We start from the raw sequence: 20,276 nt of genomic DNA, 5'->3' as shown, positions 1-20,276 counted from the left end.
TCGATGAAGACCCTCTCTGCTTTTGATGGATAATAATTAATTTTTTTTGATAAAAATTATCAACATCAGAATTACGATGAATACCAAGCTTTCGACCGATGATGTAATCGGCAAACATACATCATTCTCGTCAGTGAATTGTTCTGGAGTCGTTGCACTTCTGACTCAAATGACACAAACATTCAATGAGGATGATGTACGTGCAATGGCACTTCATAGTCAGATGGTCGTCGATGTCTCTGAATAGACTGACGATACAAGCGTCAGATAAACAGCATCACTGTCAGTGTGAAGTTCCAAATCATCGTCAGCTTTGCAACGAAATCTACTGATTCGGATGACTTCTTTGACCGTCGGTAGAGTCCATTGGATTGTCGTATTTCTGACAGGCATGGCATCATCGACCAATCTAACACCGAGTATTCGATGGTCGATTTTGTCGGCACTTTGATGAAAACTCATCGCAAATCCGACAAACGGCTATCAAAAATCAGCTTCGAATGTACTAGTGGATATTTTCACTTGTGATAAAGCTTGAGACATAAATGATCCATAATTTGAAAGTGGCTTACTAATTTGTTTCCTTTCAATTGGCTTGGTAAATTTAGGAGGTTCTACTTGTTTGACCCTTTCTGTTGCACTTTCCTTTTCATTGTTAGTGATGGTGTCTTCGTTTCCACCAACTTTAGGAACCTTTACAAATATCTTGGATGGCTTACCTTGCTCTGGGTTCACTATTATGTTCCTTAGTTAATAATTGCTTTTTGCCTGAGCTATTGCTGCTATAGTATAGGCTTTCATTTCTTCATCTATTAAGTTTCTCAAGGAATGCACTAGCTCTCCATTATGGAACAATCTCCTCAGGGACGAGATGTCTGCATCATCATCAGTAAAAACTTGTTGTACACTATGTTGTTGGCTCTCTCTTCTCCATTGTATATTTGATGGTTGCTCATCCTCAAATGAATCCTCATCCCTACCCCAAAATAGATTTGATGAAAGTACATTCATTGTGGTCTCATATTGACTCTCATGTTCCTTCTCTTCTAAAAAACCCTGAGCAATCATACATTGTTCTGCAACATGGGGTAAATTGCAAACTTCACACCATGGATATTCTTCCACCAAATTTTTTACCTTCTTTAGCAGATCAGGAGTTTCTTTTCTTAGATTTTCATTCACTGGTTTACCATCTTTCTAGTTTGTATTATATGGCATGTCATGCAATCTTGGTCTATTGTAATTCATTGGCTTACCTCCTCTATATGGGGACAACTTCTCATTGTGATTTTGCTTACCCTTCATATCTTTCAACATGTCCATGATTTGACTAAGCTCATCCTTTTTCGTTGCTCTAGGATTATATAGTTTTGGATCATCTCTCTTACAAATTCTCCTAGCAGCTTTTATGTTATTTTCAATGGTAGAGGTTGTCTTAAATGCTTGCTGCAAGGTGGTAGGTTTGTGAGATAGAATCTCATAGTGAGTCTTGCTGTCAAAAGAACTCAAATAAAAATCAATCAAAAATGAATCAACAGGTCTAATATCTCTTTCTATTCTATTAAGTACTTTATTAAACCTTTTATTAAATTCAGAGACTGATTCATTCTGATTCTTCTTTATGCTAGTCAACTCATGAGATGCAAATGAAGTATCATTGTGATCTCCAAACTCTTCCAAGAATATTGTCACAAACTCCTACAAACTACCAATGCATTTGTCAGGAAGATTCCTATACCATTCTCCAGCATCCTCTATTAGAGATTGAACAAAAATTTTCATAAAAACATCTTCATAAAGGGACTTTAAATTCTTCAATGGTATTTTTTACAGTTATCACATGTTGTTTTGCAGAATCAGTCCCATTTCCTGTGAATTTAGGGATAGCTAACCTTAAATCATTTGAAATCTGATTAGGATTTCCAATTATCCCACTAAAATCCAATTGTTTGTACCTTTCAATGGTCATAGGTGGTCTGCAACCATAGTTGTGAGTTTGATAATTTCCATTTCCTCCATTATTACCATTGTTTCCATTATTACCTCCACCATTATTGTTATTCCCATTTCGATTGTTCCCATTACCATTGTTGCCATAGTTTCCATTGTTACCATAGTTTCTCCTATTATTGCTCACGTTGTTGGTCTTATCTCTACTATTCCAGTTACCAACAATTTCCCCACTGTTAGTTCTTCTTACATCATTATGATTATTGCATTGTCTATAATTATACTAGTTTCTATTTTCATTGTAGGGTATATTTTTCCATTTATCCCATTTTTCATAATTATTATCCACAACATGAGATAATGGATTATTATAAACCCTAAATGGTTGTTCCAGGTTTCTCATGTGAGAGGGACTATACCTAGGAGTTGTTAGTCTACTTGCTTTGCCTCTTCCTTTCTCTTCTTCAACCCTGTTTGACATAGGGCTTTGAATGGTATCTCTTTTTAATCCGAGCTTCCGTAATATCCAGTTTGGTTGTCTCTTAGGAGACCTTGCTATTTTGGATTCATCTCCATTTAGCATCAACCATTTTAATTATGACTGCATCCCACTGCCTTTCTTCATTTTCCTCAGCAATCAGGGTTTCATCATGGCCACCTTTATTTTATTTGGTTTTTAATTTATAGAAAGGATTCTCCTCCATATTTTCAAATCTATCACGAGATGAAGAACCATCCTCCCTATTAGGAAACTTCTTATAACCCCCAAATGACATATTTGATTTCTTTTATTTATTTCTTTTCTTTGGACTTAATTGAACAAAATTATCTTGTCCCTTGTGCAGAGACCTTCTCCCCTACATTAACCTTATTGACAAATTCCTAGGGGTTTCTCTTATTTTTTCAAAATACCAATTATTACTCATATATTAAATGTAGAGTCACCACCTCCTAAGACAAATAATACCTTTTACAATCTTTTGGACTCCTTCCTCTAGCAGAGTCTGAGAAAAAACCACCAGAAATTCTGAACACTTCATGTGACAACTCCCCAGCAAAAGTCTCCAATATGTGGTTTCCCAAAACCACAGATTTGAAATCCTAGAGCTTTGCCAACTCTCCTACTCAATCAGCCTTTGCCAACAAACAGGAATGGTCAAAGACCAAATTCCTCTGCACTTTAGGCTCCACTAGACCTAGGTGGGTATACCTCAATCTCCAAAGTACAAAGAGATTTCTTTATAGTGAATTTAAACTTAACAAATTAGTTGTTTACAAGAACGGCAAAATATTTCCTGCAACTATGCTTTATTATGTGCTTTTAACTTGGTCAAATCTCAAAACTTGAATATAATTGATAATGAATAAAAACTTATAAAAGAATTTTGTTGGAACCTTGAGTGATTATGAAAAAACAATAGTAGTAGAAACTAGTAATATGTTTCTCTAGTGAGGACTTTGTGCATACCAAATTTACTCATAGAAAACTAATAACAGACCAGTGCCTTATCTGACAATTTACATGTTACTTAATGGATAAATATTTGTGATCCCTGGAGATGGTTTGAGAGAATTCACAAGTATGCAAGACTATCATTGCAATGACTTCAATGTATGTTATAAAAACAACAAAAGAAATTTTGTTATATATATAACAACAAGTGATAAAAAAACTGCAACAAACCTTATTCAGATTTATCAAAATGATTTTAACTCATCAACACCATATAACATGAAACGATTTGAAGATAAAGATAGCAAATATTGTATATTAATTTTTTGAACAATGGGTATACAAAAACTGTGGACTCACAGGTACTTCATGATACACTTGCTTGCACAAAATGGATTTTCATTTCTACTGACCGGTTTTACATAACACTGCTAGTTCCAACAGACAATCTAAAAAAATAGTAGTCTTTCTTAAGTTCTCTCCCCTAGAATACAAAATGACTCTCTATATGTATATGACTCAAAAGATATGAATGAAAGGACACACCCTTTCATTAGTACAAACTAAAACTAACATAGCCTAACTGAATCCTTAATTGCTATAAACAAAATAAATTACAATGACATAGACTAATTCTTTCCATCCAGCCGCTAACCATATTTTTGGATATGTCGAAGTTATCCTTTATCTTTATATGTGTAGGCATTCAAGATAATGTCTCTGACTTCTATTTCCATTGTGACAAAACTCTCAACCTGCTCCCCTATTTCATGCATATCCAAAGTATCTGCACGAGCAATGCTAAGGGCTAAACTAAGTAGGGATGTGCATTCGGTAATCACTATTTTTTGTCCTTTATTACCCCCATAACATCTACCACGCTTGGGAATCCATGATTGACAATACCCTTACACTCCTCATATTCAATTTTCAACTCTGTTGTGAATCCTTCATGTGTGTCAATCAGTTTTTTAACCTTATTTATCCTTTTGTCATTCAATGTCTGATCCTACAGTAACATGTTTATCCAATCCAAAATCCTCTAGTGCGACACTGTGTTATCCATGTTTCTCTGGTAGACAGTCCAGAATTCCTCCAGTACCTTCTGCATATTCTCAAATCATTTAGATAGTAGGACACATGTTGTGTCTTTCCTTATGCTCTGCATTCTTTCCTTCAAATTTTTGTTTTCTTTGTGCAATTCTTCACACTTCTTTTTCATTTTGGACTCATCTTCTATCTAGGGTATAGGCTCGCCCCTGCTTCTTAAGAGTTCCTCATATAATGGTTTATACTTTCCTACCTCTTTTACCAGCATCTTCATTTGTTAACTTTCCTTTCTCATCCTTATGTATGGCCAAATTCTACCCATTGTATACAGTATCCATCTTTGTATACTCTTCCTCCAATTTCTCAAAAGATAGTAGCACATCAAATTCAAATCCAAGATCAGAAACCTCTTGAGTGGTGGCTGCTGAGATACTGATGAATGCATCACCATTTGGCAATTGAATACATCTTTTTGTGGCATTATAAGCCCTAGCCAATGTTTTCATCAATTGAATATTCACAAAGACGTTAGGAACCACAAGTTTACCCAATCCCATTGTCCATGGGTTTGAAATTGGGTTCAGCTTACTCCTTCTTGAATAATGATACAAGAACAACTCGTGACCTCTAATCCTAGTCCAGACATCACCAATTTCCTTGAAATCATCTTCTAACTGGTCATGGATAGGAAGGTTAGCCTTAGATCTCATTTCTATGCACCTTCTCCACCTTTAGACTTCTTCGAAGCGCTCTCAGAGACCTCAGTGATCTTCCTCTTTCCTTTTGAACTAGAACCCTCCATATCTAAATACCTCAAGCTTTAATGAAATTAAAATTTTTGTAGCTTAATTTCACTCCAATCTCTTTGTTAGCTTTAGTTTGCTATGTCATTTCCTTATACCAGCTTTTATATATATATTTGATACTTCAAGAGCAATTACTCAATTGAGATGGTGTTGTCATTTCCTTATACTAGCTATAATTCAATCACTTGGTGCCACCCATCCTTTTCATCGGCATATGTCATTCTGATATACCCTCCTTTTCCTTCATGGCATTATGCCCATCGGGCATCGGCATAACTCTAAATATGATCCTCTGATGGTTTAAGTTATCCCAATGAGTCCTCGTCCATGGTTTGCATCTTGTTTGTTACATCAGGTCATCTTATCGGGCATCAAAACAACTCACTTTATGTTTCTCCGATGACCTGACGTCATCACCTTTGCATTAATGTATCTTTTGTTGCTCCGGTCTATCAGCATACATTTCCCCAATGAGATCTCCTTAATCACACCTTTTTTTGTTTTTTCATCGGGTGTTAATGTAACAAAAAAGTGTCTTCTCCCGATGAGGCGGTGATATCCCGATGACTTGGTCTTCGATTGGTGTAACTCATCCTAATCAATTCTCCTTATCCGTTTCCAGCTTGTCCTTCTCATCGGGTATCGGTGTAACCTAAAACACTTTTCACCGATGGTTTAAGATATCCCAATCACTTAGTATTTTCCACCTTTTGGTATTGCCTCATTGGAGTAAGTCATGTCGATGACACCACTTTTTCCACCTAGCCCTTTAGGTATTGGGGTAGCATTGAATGACATTATCTGATGACCCGATGATATTGTTGACCTCTACTTTGCATTCTCTTTCATCGGTGTAAGTTATATCAATAACCTCATCAGCTATCGGCACAACCTTTTCTCATACCCTCGATAGTGAATGTTACACCGATGAAACCCTCCTTTTGAACTTTCTTTTGGTTATCTTTCGGAGTGGTTAGTTTAGGTCACGTCGATAGGTTCTTTCATTGTTTATGCTAATTGGTCTTTTTGGGGTAACTTACGCCAATAGCTCAAATTTGATAATTATGCTAATTAAGCTCCTCTTCATATATTGTTTACACTTCCAACCTTCCATGAACACTTCATATGTGCTAATAAATATCAAAGTCTATCACATAGGCCCAAAGAATGTCTTTATAAGGATCCCAATACAGTCATACTGAAACTTCCTCATGCAGTCCATGTTTAGTGCCAACCCTTAGCATGCCCCAACGGTACTTGTTCAGTTTTGAAAATAGGTCATAGTAGGTTCCCTCTAATACTGCAGCATACTTCCTGCATATTCAATCCAACAATAAATGCTCTTATGATGGAAATGTACATGTAAAACATCAAACAAATAGCTCTCTGATCTATCTCAATAGAATGCTCATAATATACAAAAATATTGTTTAAATTACCTTCATTAACTATTCTATCTATAATCTATTGTAATGGAGGTACAATAGTATAAGAATATTCTGATGAATACTAAGAGGGGGGGGTGAATTAGTATACCAAAAATTACTGAAATCAAACTCTTAAACAATTTAGCAAATAACCAGTAAAACAAATTCACTAATAAACCGGTTAAGATAAATACAAACCAAATAGAAAACAAAGCATTCACCCACAAGAGCACAATCACCATAACAAAAGATATTTGACATGGAAACCCAAATGGGAAAAACCACAGTGAGCAGAAACTCACAAGTAACTATCTGCAGAATAGAAACCAGACTGGTTAAGGTCAGACCGGTTAAGGTCATACAATGTTCTTCACCAGAATGGATCCTGTTAGGAATCTAGATCTTTGTTAGGAGATAAGTCTTGTTAAAGACTACCTTGTTAAAGGATTTCAAATCCACAGTTGTGAACCACCTTGTTAGAGGATTTATAAAGGCTTTGCTGGGCCTACCCGGCTAAAGGTTTCAGACTTGACGAAGATATTAGTAATCAACAAGTGAATGATATAGGCAATAGCACAATATGCTTAATTAGATCCTTGACAGCTCATTGTTAATGCATTTCAGTATTACTTCAGTCTTCAATATCTCCACACTCTATCTCTTCACACAGACTTAATCTTCTCTGCAAAGATCGCACATAACCTTTTCTATCACACATCTCATACATCATACATGCAAACCCTAGACATGATGTCCTTATAAAGGAAACTAATTGCATGTCGGTCCAATAGAATTAGACTACAAGTTCCTAGGTTCAGTGCATCTAGACACATTTGGTAACATAGCACAAAATCACTACCAAAGTGTTGGTGGATGATAACTCATCACACATTACAGAAATACCAGTTGGTAACTCATCACAGAGTAATATCGATTAATACAATATACCGATTACCGGTTTGACAAAAAATAAGACTGGTAGATCGAAGTGTTCTGATCAAAAGTTAACTACTGCTTGGTTCCTTCATACCGCTTGATCTCCTCGAACCGCTTGGGGTCTTCATATTGCTTGAGCTCTTCAGTCAAATAGTGACCAATAAACCATTTTCTGCAAAACACCGATAGTCTAAAGACTATACATACAATACTGGTTGGAGCAATTACTAGTTGAGCATAACTCATACATCAAGAAAGTGTGTGTCCATCAATGACAATCAAAACATCATCAAAATGCCAACAATCTCCCCCTTTGGCATTGATGGCAACACTTACGAAAATTTTGACATCTAAGTGTTTTTACAACAAAAATGACATAATCAAAATTACTCCCCCTAAGCATATACACTATCCCTTTTGCAGAAATTACAATGTACACTACTTCCCAAAATGGTAACATGAAAGTATACAAGAAATGGTAACATTCACAAAAAATTTACTGTCACTACTCCCCCTTTACCAACAATGACAAAGTAATGCAAAATAACCCCTATTTCCTTATATATAAAAATATAGTAAATGTTCGTGACAATAAGGAATGAAACTTATCAAAAATAGATTTAAAGTCCTGCATAAAAATTTTCATGGCCAATGTCCATGACTCAAGTAATGAGGTAGCAACCTCACTTTCAGTCTTCATCTGGAATACCATTTCTTCCATTGCATCAATGGTACTCATCTCTTGAGTTATCGTGATAGCTTCCAGATTGAGAAAACATTTCTGAAGAATCCTGCAGTCTAGGCAATAGGATCAGTTGAAGCTCCTACAAATCTTTAGACTGGTTGTTGATCTCTGAGTCCATCTTGGTAGTCTAAAGCTGATAATGATGAACCATTTTCCCATATGTAGTGAATGAATCATATGGCATCTTGAAATTGCTCATATAATCTTGTAGCTCTGATTGGAGTTGAGCTTTCTATTTAAGTACATCATCACAAAATAGATAGGGTTGGTAGAATTTACTCAACAGTAATTTACCTTCACCCATTGCAACACTGATATCATTTTGTTGTTTTAGTATTTGTGTCCGCAGTTCATTCATTTGCTTGAATAAGGCAGTGTTGAGTGCCTTTTCATGATTCTTCTTTGCAGTGGCTTCAGCAACATCTTCTAAGCATTGTACCTGGTCCTCCACTATGGTACAAAGAAGTTTAAGATTAGACAAAGAGGAATTGGTACTGGGGAGGTTGGTACCGGGAATCGGACTGGTAAGGGTGTCAACCACAGTTTGTATGGCATCTTGTTCCTTCTTCCTCCGCAATGCTTCCAGTCTCTCCTATGCAAGTTTGATGTTTTGAAGTAGCTCAGACTCATCTATTGATTGAAGCTCAATAGGACTAGTGGTATCAACCTATTTGGTTGGATCATCAGTTGCCTTAGGAGTCTCCTCTTGTTTGTTCTTCTCTGCTTCCTTCTCCTCTTTTGCTTTTTTCTTATCCTCTTCTTTCTTCTTTTGTTCATCTTCTTGTTTCTTCTTCATTTCTTCTTTCTTTTTGTCCTCTTCCTACTTTTTCTTTTCTTCCTCCTTCTTCCTTTCTTCTTTCTTCCTCTTCTCCTCTTCTTTCCTCTTCTCCTCTTCTTTCCTCTTCTCCTCCTCTTTCTTCTTCTCTTCCTCTTTCTTCTTCTCTTCCTCTTTTCTCTTGTTTTCTTCCTGCCTTGCTTTTTCCTCTTGCTCTTTCTTCGCTTTCTCTTTGTCCTGTTTCTCTTTCTCTGCTTTTTTTTAATCATGTTTCTCTTTCTCTTTGCTAGGAGTGACATCCTCATTATCTAATGCATCAACATCAATACGTTGTTTTGTCACTCTTTCACCTTCACTGTCAAATACTTCATCTTGTTGGTTTGATGATAGGCCAGTTTCTTATTCAGCCTTCTTAGTGGCTTCAGATACTCAGTGCATATTGATAGCAACTTTCACATGAATGTGAGTATCCTTTTCCACTTTAGAAGCTTTTCCTTCTAGTAGCCTGAGTCTTATCCTTCTCATGAAGAAGATGCCTTTGTTCTTATCCATTATCTCAAATAATTCTGAATTAGAAGCATCAGGAAAATATTGTGCAAAAATTTTCTCTCTGATCTACTATTCTCTCTCAATGGCAATCGCCATTTGCTATCTAAAGAATTGTACAAAGAATCTGTTGTAACCGATCTAATCTCTGATGGTGACTAGTCATTAACACATAAATATTTGATGACTTCCTATTCTACTTCTTCTTTTTCATTATCATTAAAATCATCAAAATACTCCTTTAAATCATCAAGAATTTTTCTCCTAATACTCTTAATTGTCCTCTGACAATGTATCATTGACTTATAAGAGGAGATATCTATATTTATCAGTGCTAAAGTTGCAGGAACATTACTGGTAGACTTTTCCTTTTTGCTTGATTGCCTTGTCTTCTTTGGTTGAATTTTTAGTTCAGTGTCCTCTGATTCCGGTGAGCTAGTTTTGGTTTTCCACTTCCTCTCAAAGACTTTGGTTGGAACAACCTCAGGTTTCTTCTTAGCTGGTGACCGCTTGGTCACTTTTGGACTGGCAGAGGTAACCGGTATAGATACCGATGGCATTGCTTTGCCCTTTTTTCTGTTTTGTGTCTTCAACCGGTGTGACCCTCTCCAAGTAGGTACCAGTTCTCTTTTTCTTAGCATCTAGTGGTGAGGCAAGTAGGGTAGAGGCATACCCGATCAATAGGTCATTCACCACTTCATAACCCATAGGTTCATCTGCTTCCTTTCTCGGTTCCACCGCTTCCATTATGCATTCATCTACCTTTATTGTGAAGTACATGTCATCCTTATATTCCTTCACAATATCATCAGATATCCTCATCCTCTGTTTCATTTTCTTCTTGAATTCATTAAAATACTTGTTTAGAACCTCAAGATATCCAGTTCCCACTACTTATAGACTTTCCTTGATTTGCTTGGAAACCGGTAAGTCAGTAGACCACTACACATCACCTTCTCCAGGGAAATTACCTTGAAAGTAGAAGAATAAACCAACCAAAAGTTGTCCAAACCTGAACCTTAGAGAATTATCCTGTTTGATGGAATTCAGGTTCAGTAGCAATTGCTTCTGTAGACAGGTACAGAGGTCAAATGAAGTGTCTTCCTTAATCATTCTGTAAGCAGTATTCACTGCAGTAGTAGGGACAGAGTTCATTCTGTTGGCATAGAATATTCGGTAACCAATCACCATGCAAGCATATTTCACCAGATCATCTTTGATGGTGTTGATGGTCATCGCCCGTTGGTCACTCATAGAACCGGTGAGCTTAGTCATTTCAGTCTTGGTGACCTTTTGTAGAGATGGTACCTCTCCAATATTGTAGAAATTGGTGATGGCATGAATTTCTTTCGGTGTGATGTCATGCGTCCACTCAAGATACATCTATCACCATGTACTCTGTTGAGGATGATGCGGATATGTTCTTCTGTGAACTCTTCCAGAAAGTATACCGCATTATGTAGTTTCATCTTCTCAAGGACACTGTACTCAAGTTTGATCTTCTTATCATCCCCATAGAATAGACTTAGCTGGGAATGAATCACTAGGGATCCTAGGTCTTCCAATTTACAGTCAATATACCCTAAAATATCTTCCTCAACAATAACTCCAGTGGGTATTTGAGATAGGACATTGTATTTTTCTTTCTTTTGAAGGAATTCAGCTGAATCTATAGGTGCACTAGAACTAGAGAGCGATGCAGAAGCCATGATAAGAGAGAAATTTGAGAAATACCTTCACAATCCAAAATTTAGGGTTTGGAAATGTCTCCCACAATACACCACTTCTATTACTCGATTACCACTTAGTGTTCTTCACTGATAGATTGAAAAAGATCTCTAGATTCCTCTACAAGATTTTTGAATTCACTTTGAATCACTAGATGAATCACTCTTTGTCGCTCTCCTCTTGAAAATTCTTCTCTCGAAAACTGATAATTGATAATGACGACGAAAATCCCTTTTAAACAACTTCTCACCTACCATAATAAATGCATCATCGCTAGGGTACAAACCCTAATTTTTCCTTTTACTGCTTCAAATCGTCTGTCGATTGATAGGTAACATATACTAGTTAAGGTCTTTACTGATATAAACCAAGGGTTTGAAATATTTCACCGATATGTTCCCCCTAAGCTTTTCTAATCTCAGTTTGTCGGTTCAGAGACTTCCACACTAGGTGCAGAAACAGGTTCATCCTGTGATCCTTCCTTTGATTTCTTTTTCCAAGTTTTATTCATTTCCACTTGAATTGTTTCAGCATCAATCTTCCCTTCTGGAGTGATCGGTATATCATCCGATAGGTTCTTTCTCAGTCTGCAAGTTCTGGCAGTGTGTCCCAGTTTGTTGCAATGATAGCATACCATTCTAGGTGTTCTCCATGGTCCATTATTCATACTTCCATTCTTCCTTTTGCATGTTGCAGCAGTGTGACAGCTACCATGACAGATCAAACAAGTTTCTCTCCAACTAGTTTCCACTTGATAACCACCTGACCGATGGTCATGGGTATTATACGGATTGGGATTCTGGTTCACATAAGGTTCTGAGATAACTCCTTGAGTCCTTGGAGGATGTCTCCTAGTGTTGTGCAAAACAGACCTGCATTCAAATTCTCTATGCCCAAACTTTTTTCATTCATAACTGTTTCCATTGAATCTATTGGATCTAGGCTTATTGTTTAGAAAATAAGAAAAATTGTTGTAGGCCTTGCTTCTACACAAATTAGTAGTATGTCCTTCTTTGAGACAATTAAAGCAAACAGGCTTAAAATTTTTCTTACCTTTATCCTTGGATGTCAGTTGCTTCTTTGATGCTTCAGCTTTTGTTCCAGAGGTCTCACCTTCCTCATACCTAGAGAAACCAAGTCCAATGGTATTCTTTACTGGCTTTGTCGATTCTTGCTTTTGCTCTAACTTAACAATACTCTAATTGAATTCGGCAAGTATCTCCTTTGACTCAGTAAGTTCCTTGGAGATAGAAGCATTGGATTCCATCAAGGTTGCATTCTCAGAAATAGCCATGTTTAGTTCACCTTGTATTTCTTCTTTTTCCACTTTACTCTCTTGGAGATGAGTGGTAAGGGTACTGATTTCTTTCTTTAGCTTGGAGATCTCATGATCTTTGTCTTTTACCAGATCTTCAGCTTTCCTTTTGTTCTCAAGCTCTTGACACATTCTGATAGTTGGTCCTTCCAACTCTTTTCTCAAATTGGCTTTATATTCATTCAATTTTTCAACTTCTTCAACTAGGGCATCCATGTCATCTTCATCAGAAGAACTATTTTTAGTAAGTTCCATCAGTTTCTCAGCATGCTCTCTTCTTTTGGCCAAAGAGGATTTATACTTGACTTTGAGTTCATCATAGGCTCTCTTAGTTTGAGTGAGACGATGAGTAAGTTCCCTCACACTGTATTCCCCCATATCTCCTTCCAAGTGGTTAGACTTATAGAAAGGTTGGCTCTGATACCAATTGATGAATACTAAGAGGGGGGTGAATTAGTATACCAAAAATTATTGAAATAAAACTCTTAAACAGTTTAGTAGATAACCGGTAAAACAGATTCACTAATAAACTGGTTAAGATGAATGCAAACCAAATAGAAAACAAAGCATTCACCCACAAGAGCACACTCACCATAACACAAGATATTTGATGTGGAAACCCAAATGGGAAAAACCACGGTCAGCAGAAACTCACAAGTAACTATTTGCATAATAGAAACCAGACCGGTTAAGTTTAGACTGGTTAAGGTCAAACAATGTTCTTAACCAGAACAGATCCTATTAGGATTCTAGATCTCTATTAGGAGATAAGTCTTGTTAAAGACTACCTTGTTAAAGGATTTCAGATCCATAGTTGTGAACCACCTTGTTAGAGGATTTACAAAGGCTTTGTTGGGTCTATCTGGTTAAGGGTTTCAGACTTGTCGAAGATATTAGTAATCAATAAGTGAATGATCTAGGCAATAGCATAGTATGCTTAATTAGATCCTTGATAGCTCATTGTTAATGCATTTTAGCATTACTTCAGTCTTCAATATCTCCACACTCCATCTCTTCACATAGACTAAATCTTCTCTGCAAAGATCGCACATAACCTTTTCTATCACACATCTCATACATCATACATGCAAACCCTAGACATGATGTCCTTATAAAGGAAATTGATTTCATGTCGGTCCAATAGGATTAGACTACAAGTTCCTAGGTTCAGTGCATCTAGACACATTTAGTAACATGACACAAAATCACCGCCAAAGTGTTGGTGGATGATAACTCATCACACATTATAGAAATACCGGTTGGTAACTCATCACAGAGTAATACCGATTAATACAATATACTGATTACCGATTTGACAAAAATGAAGATTGGTAGATCAAAGTGTTCCGATCAAAAGTTAACTACCATTTGGTTCCTTCGTACCACTTGATCTCCTCAAACCGCTTGATCTCCTCAAACCGCTTGGGGTCTTCATACCGCTTGATCTCTTCAATCAAATAGTGACCAATAAACCATTTTCTGCAAAACATCGATAGTCTAAAGACTATACATACAATACCGGTTGGAGCAATTACCGGTTGAGCATAACTCATACATCAATAAAGTGTGTGTCCATCAATGACAATCAAAACATCATCAAAATGCCAACACCTTCTATCTTACCTGACTTGAGGGCTTCATCTATCTCATATTTCTTCTTGTTTTCTCTTGTTTTGTCAGATTTCTCACCTTGTGTTTTATCTTTCTTTTCAGATGGAGCACAACCGGATACAAGTTTTTTGACTACCCTAGCAAATGTAGCAGTTTTCTTAACTTCTCTAACTTCTTCATCTGATTCAGTTTACTCTTCAGCTACAACATACTTCCTTCCAAATTTCTCTTTCTTCCTCTTTTCAACTCCACCAGTTGATTTTGATTGTGGCTTAGGTGGAGGAACCAGCTTCACATTAGAGGTAGGTGTAGACTTGCTTGGCTTGGCCTTATATTTCTTGGGAGGAGTAGGAACCATTTTATCTTGTGGCTTCACCACATCTTCCTCCTTTACTTTGTTTTTCTCTTTAGCTCTCTCCACTACTTCTTGAGTTATGCCCATTTCCTCGGCAAGTTCTTCAACTTCCTTTCTTACTTTTCTTTTCCTTCAGGGAACAGTGAATTTCTTGTGAAGGTCCGGGTCCTTCTCTTGGAAAGTGCCAAATCTCTCTTCTTTCTGGTCCACTGGTTGACTCAACAAGTGTTGACAATATGCATCAAGTGTGACCGCATCTACCTCATACCCCATGGGCATGATCTAGACAATTCTTGGCTCAACTTCCTCCATATGACATTGATCCTTATCAACCATAAAATAGATAGTCTTCTCATACTTTTCCACTATCTCTTTGGGAATTCTCTCTCTGCTTTTCATAGTGGCTTGAAATGTTTTTAAAAAGCCCCATAATGCTGATTTTTGCATTACATTATCACCCAAACCCATCAATCCTTCCTTGATTTCCATTGCCACCGATTTATCATAAGCCCATTGGACTTTTCCAATTTCAGGGATCTCATTCATGAAATAGAGTGCTAAACAAACAATTAAGGATCCAAACTTGAAGATGTGTTTCTTATCTTGTTTTATCTTCTTCAAGTTGCTCATTAATTCATTGAGTACTGTACAAAGATCATAACTTGTGTCTTCCTTTAACACTTCATAGGCTGCAAAGATAGTCGTGTCGGAGACATAATTCAACCTGCTTGATTCATATACTTTGTATCTAATCACCATCACGACAAATATAACATCATGCTCAAAAATATCATTGATAGTCATTGACTGGTTGTCAAACTGAGATCCGGTAATCTTTGTCAATGTTGTATTATGTATTTTCCTTAATCCGGGGACTTCACCGGTTGCTTTTAAATAGGTAACTACTTCAATAGATTTTTTGGTTATCTTGTAAGGTCAATCTAGCCACATAAACTCATCATGAACTTTGCTTAGAACATATCGAACCCATTCTACTTCATCAAGTACCAGAAAGAGAATAAATTGTGCAAAACCATTATCCTAAAGTACCTTGAATTCTAGATTTATATTTCCCACACTGTCCAACAGATGCTTGTTGTAGAGTGATAGCATATTGGCATTACCCAATTCTTCAATTTTGCAATGGATATAAGCCCTAATATCTTCTTTATGAAGCACACCGTACATGTGTGTGTTAAAAGTGGACCTGTATCTGTATCTGGAATACACAACAATTCAATTAAGTCATTAGATGCATGGTTAGTAAATCAATAATCAATGAATAATAAACCATTACAAGGCAACACATTGCCTTCTAGTAGATGCGAGTTTAGATTGCTCTCAGATTTCTAAGCTATCCAGTGACTAGACAACACCTAAATGAAGGATTTTTAATCTATATGAGCATGAATATGAGCTAAATGGATGCAAGATTAATCTAGATATACAAGGTTAATCTAACATGATTTAAGCAATATATGAATATTTAAGCTAAATGATTTTTAAAAATATGAAATAACTAATAAGCAATATCTCAATGCAAATTCTTAATGAACCTAGAGCAAAAACAGCATAATAACAATATATTCTCCAGGATTTTTGAATGAGAGATGAGAGCCTGAATTTATAGAAAAATTCATAAAGAAACCAACGGCTAAGATCAAATGATGATGAGTGGTCAAGATTTTCCAAGAGGAAGCACAATCCAGGTGAATTGATGTGATTGGATGATTTTCTCAGTTTTAAAGGAAATTGAACTAAAATTAAGATAAAATCAGAAAAAAACTGATTTAATCTCTATTTCGTTCAATTTTAATATTAAATTATTTTAATTGTTTTCTTTGAGATTATCTATCAATTTTTAATTTGTTTTTACAAGATTATCTCCAATTGATTTATTTTCTCAATTTTTAATTCTTTTTTTCAAATTAATTCCTTTTTTTTATTTGTTTCTTTTTTTGAAGATTTGTGCTCATAGTTTCCAATTCCTCTTTCTTGATTTGTTTCCTTTTTTGAAGATTTATGGCAATTTTTATTTGTTTTTCAAATGAATTCCTCTTTTTGATGATTTAATGGCAAATTGATTTATTTAATTAAATATGCTAGGATATTTAATTAAAATAAATAAGATAATTATTTAAAATGATTTAATTAATATTGAGTGATTAATTTTGCCATGTGACATTGATGATTTTAGAAATTAGTTGTGTGCTCAAGATTTATTTAATTGCCTTTGGTTAGGACCTTGGTGACGTTGTCAAGATTAGGGGCTCATGGTTTAGATGACCATTTTTAGGGTATTACATTTGCCCCTCTTTGAATTAATGTGCGAGCAGCGCATTGGTTCAAAAAATAGTTGATGTCTAGGAGATACCAGTTCTGAACTTGATTGATCACAAACTAGATGAAGAGCAAGGTGTTTAGCTTGATTTGAAGCAATGAAGCTGAACAGAGTTGATTAAAGCGATACCGATCCCAAACTTGATTGAACTAGGAAGGATAGAGAGCAAAGATACCGAACTTGAACTTGATTGATCAAGAAGCAGATCTTACTGATCTAGAACTTGATTGAACTAGACACAGTGAGTGAAGATAAAATCAATCTTGAACTTGATTGATCAAGATACGATGAGTGAAGATAAATTGTCTAGCTTGATTTGATGTGATGAAACTGAACAACTACTTAGATTGAGTCTGATCAAAGATACTCTTTAAACCCTTGATTGAGTTTCAACAAATAATCAGCTTGATGAAAAATGATGAAACTGATTAATGTTAAGAGACTAATTCAAACAAAGACAATGTCGGCTTGATATGAAGCGATAAAACTAATATGCCCCTAGCGATTGATTCGATTCAGATGGTCAAGAAATCTTGACTTGATATAAAGCGATGAAGTTGAGATGCCCCTAGCGATGAGGTCTTGTTTTATGTTTAGAAAAGATTAGTTTCTCGACTTGCAATGAAGATTTTTGAAAGAAATTCTCAACTTTGAGGTCATGAATATGCCCCCTCGGGAGAGAAATCGAAAGATAGCGAGGGTTGCGCAGTGATTGTAGGCAAAAAAAAATTTGTAGCGATGATAAGTTATTTGAGCACAAAGATTAATGTTGAAGATTAAAATCAGAGTTAATGTGAGAATAAAATTGAGATTTAGTGTTGATTAATGAGAAATTGAGCGTAAATTGAAGAAGAGAATGAGGAGTTGATGAAAGCGCTAAGTGGTCAACATCATGAAATTTTGATGAGAGAATTGACATCAGATTTTGATTTTGATCCGGACAACTGATTTAGAAGCTCTCTATTTGATTTCAATGTACTTGTGTTGATTGATTATGAGATGTTTTTCTATATGCTTTATTCTATATGTATGCATATCTTTTCAGTATAGATGAATGAATGCAAATGGAATATGGATGTGTATTTTTGTTTCTTTTTATGCAAATAAATGATGATGCAAATAAATGAGGAGAATGAGTAACTAGTAATGCAAATGTTTATTTTTCTGCATGCAATAATATGAATGCAAATAAGTATAAAATGAAATGTATGGATCTATAAAAGATGCTCATGTATGCAGCTAACATCTCAATACACAAGTACTCGATTGGAGAAACAATGATGAAAAAGAGACCACTTAGCTAAGAAATGATGATGCTTCCAACTTCTCATTCAAAAGATAAAGAAATTAGTGTTACCATACCGAAATTACTCTAAATTCACAAGATGCAGAATGAAATGCAAGATGAGATGCAAAATGAGATGCAACCGAAACCTGGTCACTATATTTGAAAAGCTTCATTTTCATCATTGAGCATTTTACAAACATAGCAAGCATATTATAGTTCCTTTCTTTCATGTGCAATATTAATTATCTTGTCCACAATGACCCTTTTTTCGTTCATATCCTTGGACAGATTTTGCAGGGACCTAGATTGCATGATAAAGAAATTCCTTCAAAACAGACAAAGAAATGATGGGAACCTCCCTGTAGCATACAAATAATCAGAGTCAGGGTATGTGTGGCGATTTCACCTTAATGTGAAGGCACTTATCACTGACACCCAGATGATTAGATGTTTTTTAGATCATCAGAATCATTCCTACAAGCAGAAAACAAAGAAAATATTATACCCCCAATCCTTTCTCCTCTTATTCAAGATAGACTTCCTCGAGTTACTTAGAGGGATAATAATTGAAAACCAATATAAAAGAAAGCACACAAAGAAAATTTCATGCATAGCTCAAACTGTTTAGTGATTGTTTTCAGTAATGTTGTGCTTGTGTACTTAGTGATAAAACTCTTCAGTAATTAGGAGACAGGGGACTAACTCGGAGTGAATGACCGGGTATCACTGATGTAAAGATGACTTGGTTGATACTACTTAGGACATGTAAATTGATCAGTCGATTACCCTAAGACTAGGACATTGATCAGTTTCAAGCCATGAGGGTTCCAATGAACCAGGATGTCACAAAAGTGACTGAAATATGTACAAGCGAAAGCAAAAATGTATGAAAGCGGGAATGCCAATGTTGCATTGATAGATGGAGCGCTTGAGTACAAGAGGTGCCTGTTTGCCTAGTTTTCACGTGCTTGGTAGAGATTCATTTATTTTTTTACCAAGGTGCATGTTTACCAGGTTTTCACTAAGGCATTTTCTCTCTTTTTCCTTTTTTTTTCTTTTTCTTTTTTTTCTTTTTTTGAATTTTTTAAGAACTTTATTTTTTTATTTTTTGGAGTTTGTTCAAGAAATTTTATGATTTTTAGAATTTTTAATGTTTGCCCCTAGTGTCTAGCAAGGAAAAAGGGATTTTGAGTACATGAATGGGTAAGCGAATGATGGTGGACGCTTTCAAGGACTATCTCACAATGTTAATCCAGCATAGGGACTAGATATAGCAATGTACAACAAGGATTTTAGCGATGTAAAGCAAAGATTTTAGCGATATAAAGCAAGGATTTTAGCGATGTAAAGAAAGGATTTTAGCGATATAAAGAAAGGATTTTAGCGATGTAGAGCAAGGATATAGCATAACAAATCCATATGGTCCAAAGAAGTGGCCATGTAAAGAGGTTTGTGTAAAGCATGTTTTTTCTTTTTGTCCATAGTGTTGATCAAGATCAAGGGATAGATTTGGATACGAGGCAAATATGATAAGCAAGATCAAAAGGGGTAATGAAGGATAAAACTAGGAAATGGATAAAATAATGGATAGGAGTGGAAGGGTCTAGATCAAGTGTAATAGATTGGTCACATGAAGCTTGCAAAGATCCTTAACCTTGTCAAGATCAAAGGTGGAAAAGGGATATGATTGTAGATAGAGTGGATGAGGGATAATGGAGGATGAAGGATAATAGATGGATGTACATGGATGGAACTTTGCCCTAGTGTAAAGTGCAAAAGGATAGTGGATTACGCATGATGCCTGTTTGCCATGTTTTCATCATGGTACTTGCCCAAGGCGCCACAAGAAGTGGTTTTCACTCGTGGATGAAATTATTTCTTTTTACTTTTTTTTTTCTGATTTTTTTTTTTCATTTTTTCATCATTTTTTTTTATTTTTGGAAGATAATG

General features: G+C 35.8%; 1 protein-coding gene across 1 annotated transcript; it reads right to left on the bottom strand.

Annotated features, from left to right (window-relative positions):
* Positions 1-750: 750 nt before the first annotated feature.
* LOC131062754 (uncharacterized) lies at positions 751-14,784 on the bottom strand. Its single transcript, XM_059211493.1, has 4 exons — positions 14,537-14,784; positions 1,893-2,192; positions 1,257-1,492; positions 751-1,076 (listed from the first exon to the last, which is right to left on the bottom strand). The coding sequence occupies exons 1-4, from the start codon at positions 14,782-14,784 to the stop codon at positions 751-753; spliced, it is 1,110 nt and encodes a 369-aa protein (XP_059067476.1).
* Positions 14,785-20,276: the final 5,492 nt, after the last annotated feature.

The sequence above is a fragment of the Cryptomeria japonica genome, chromosome 9, assembly GCF_030272615.1.
Source record: "Cryptomeria japonica chromosome 9, Sugi_1.0, whole genome shotgun sequence".
NCBI classification, from domain to species: Eukaryota; Viridiplantae; Streptophyta; class Pinopsida; order Cupressales; family Cupressaceae; genus Cryptomeria; species Cryptomeria japonica.
This window is presented reverse-complemented; position numbering and strand designations above follow the sequence as displayed.

Coding starts and splice junctions, on each gene's coding strand:
- LOC131062754 (XM_059211493.1), bottom strand. CDS start 14,784: ATGGGCATAACTCAAGAAGTAGTGGAGAGAGCTAAAGAGAAAAACAAA. Junction 2,193..14,536: donor AAGTATGTTGTAGCTGAAGA/GTAAACTGAATC, acceptor TGATGTAAGAAG/AACTAACAGTGGGGAAATTG. Junction 1,493..1,892: donor CAGATTTCAAATGATTTAAG/GTTAGCTATCCC, acceptor TTCTTTTGACAG/CAAGACTCACTATGAGATTC.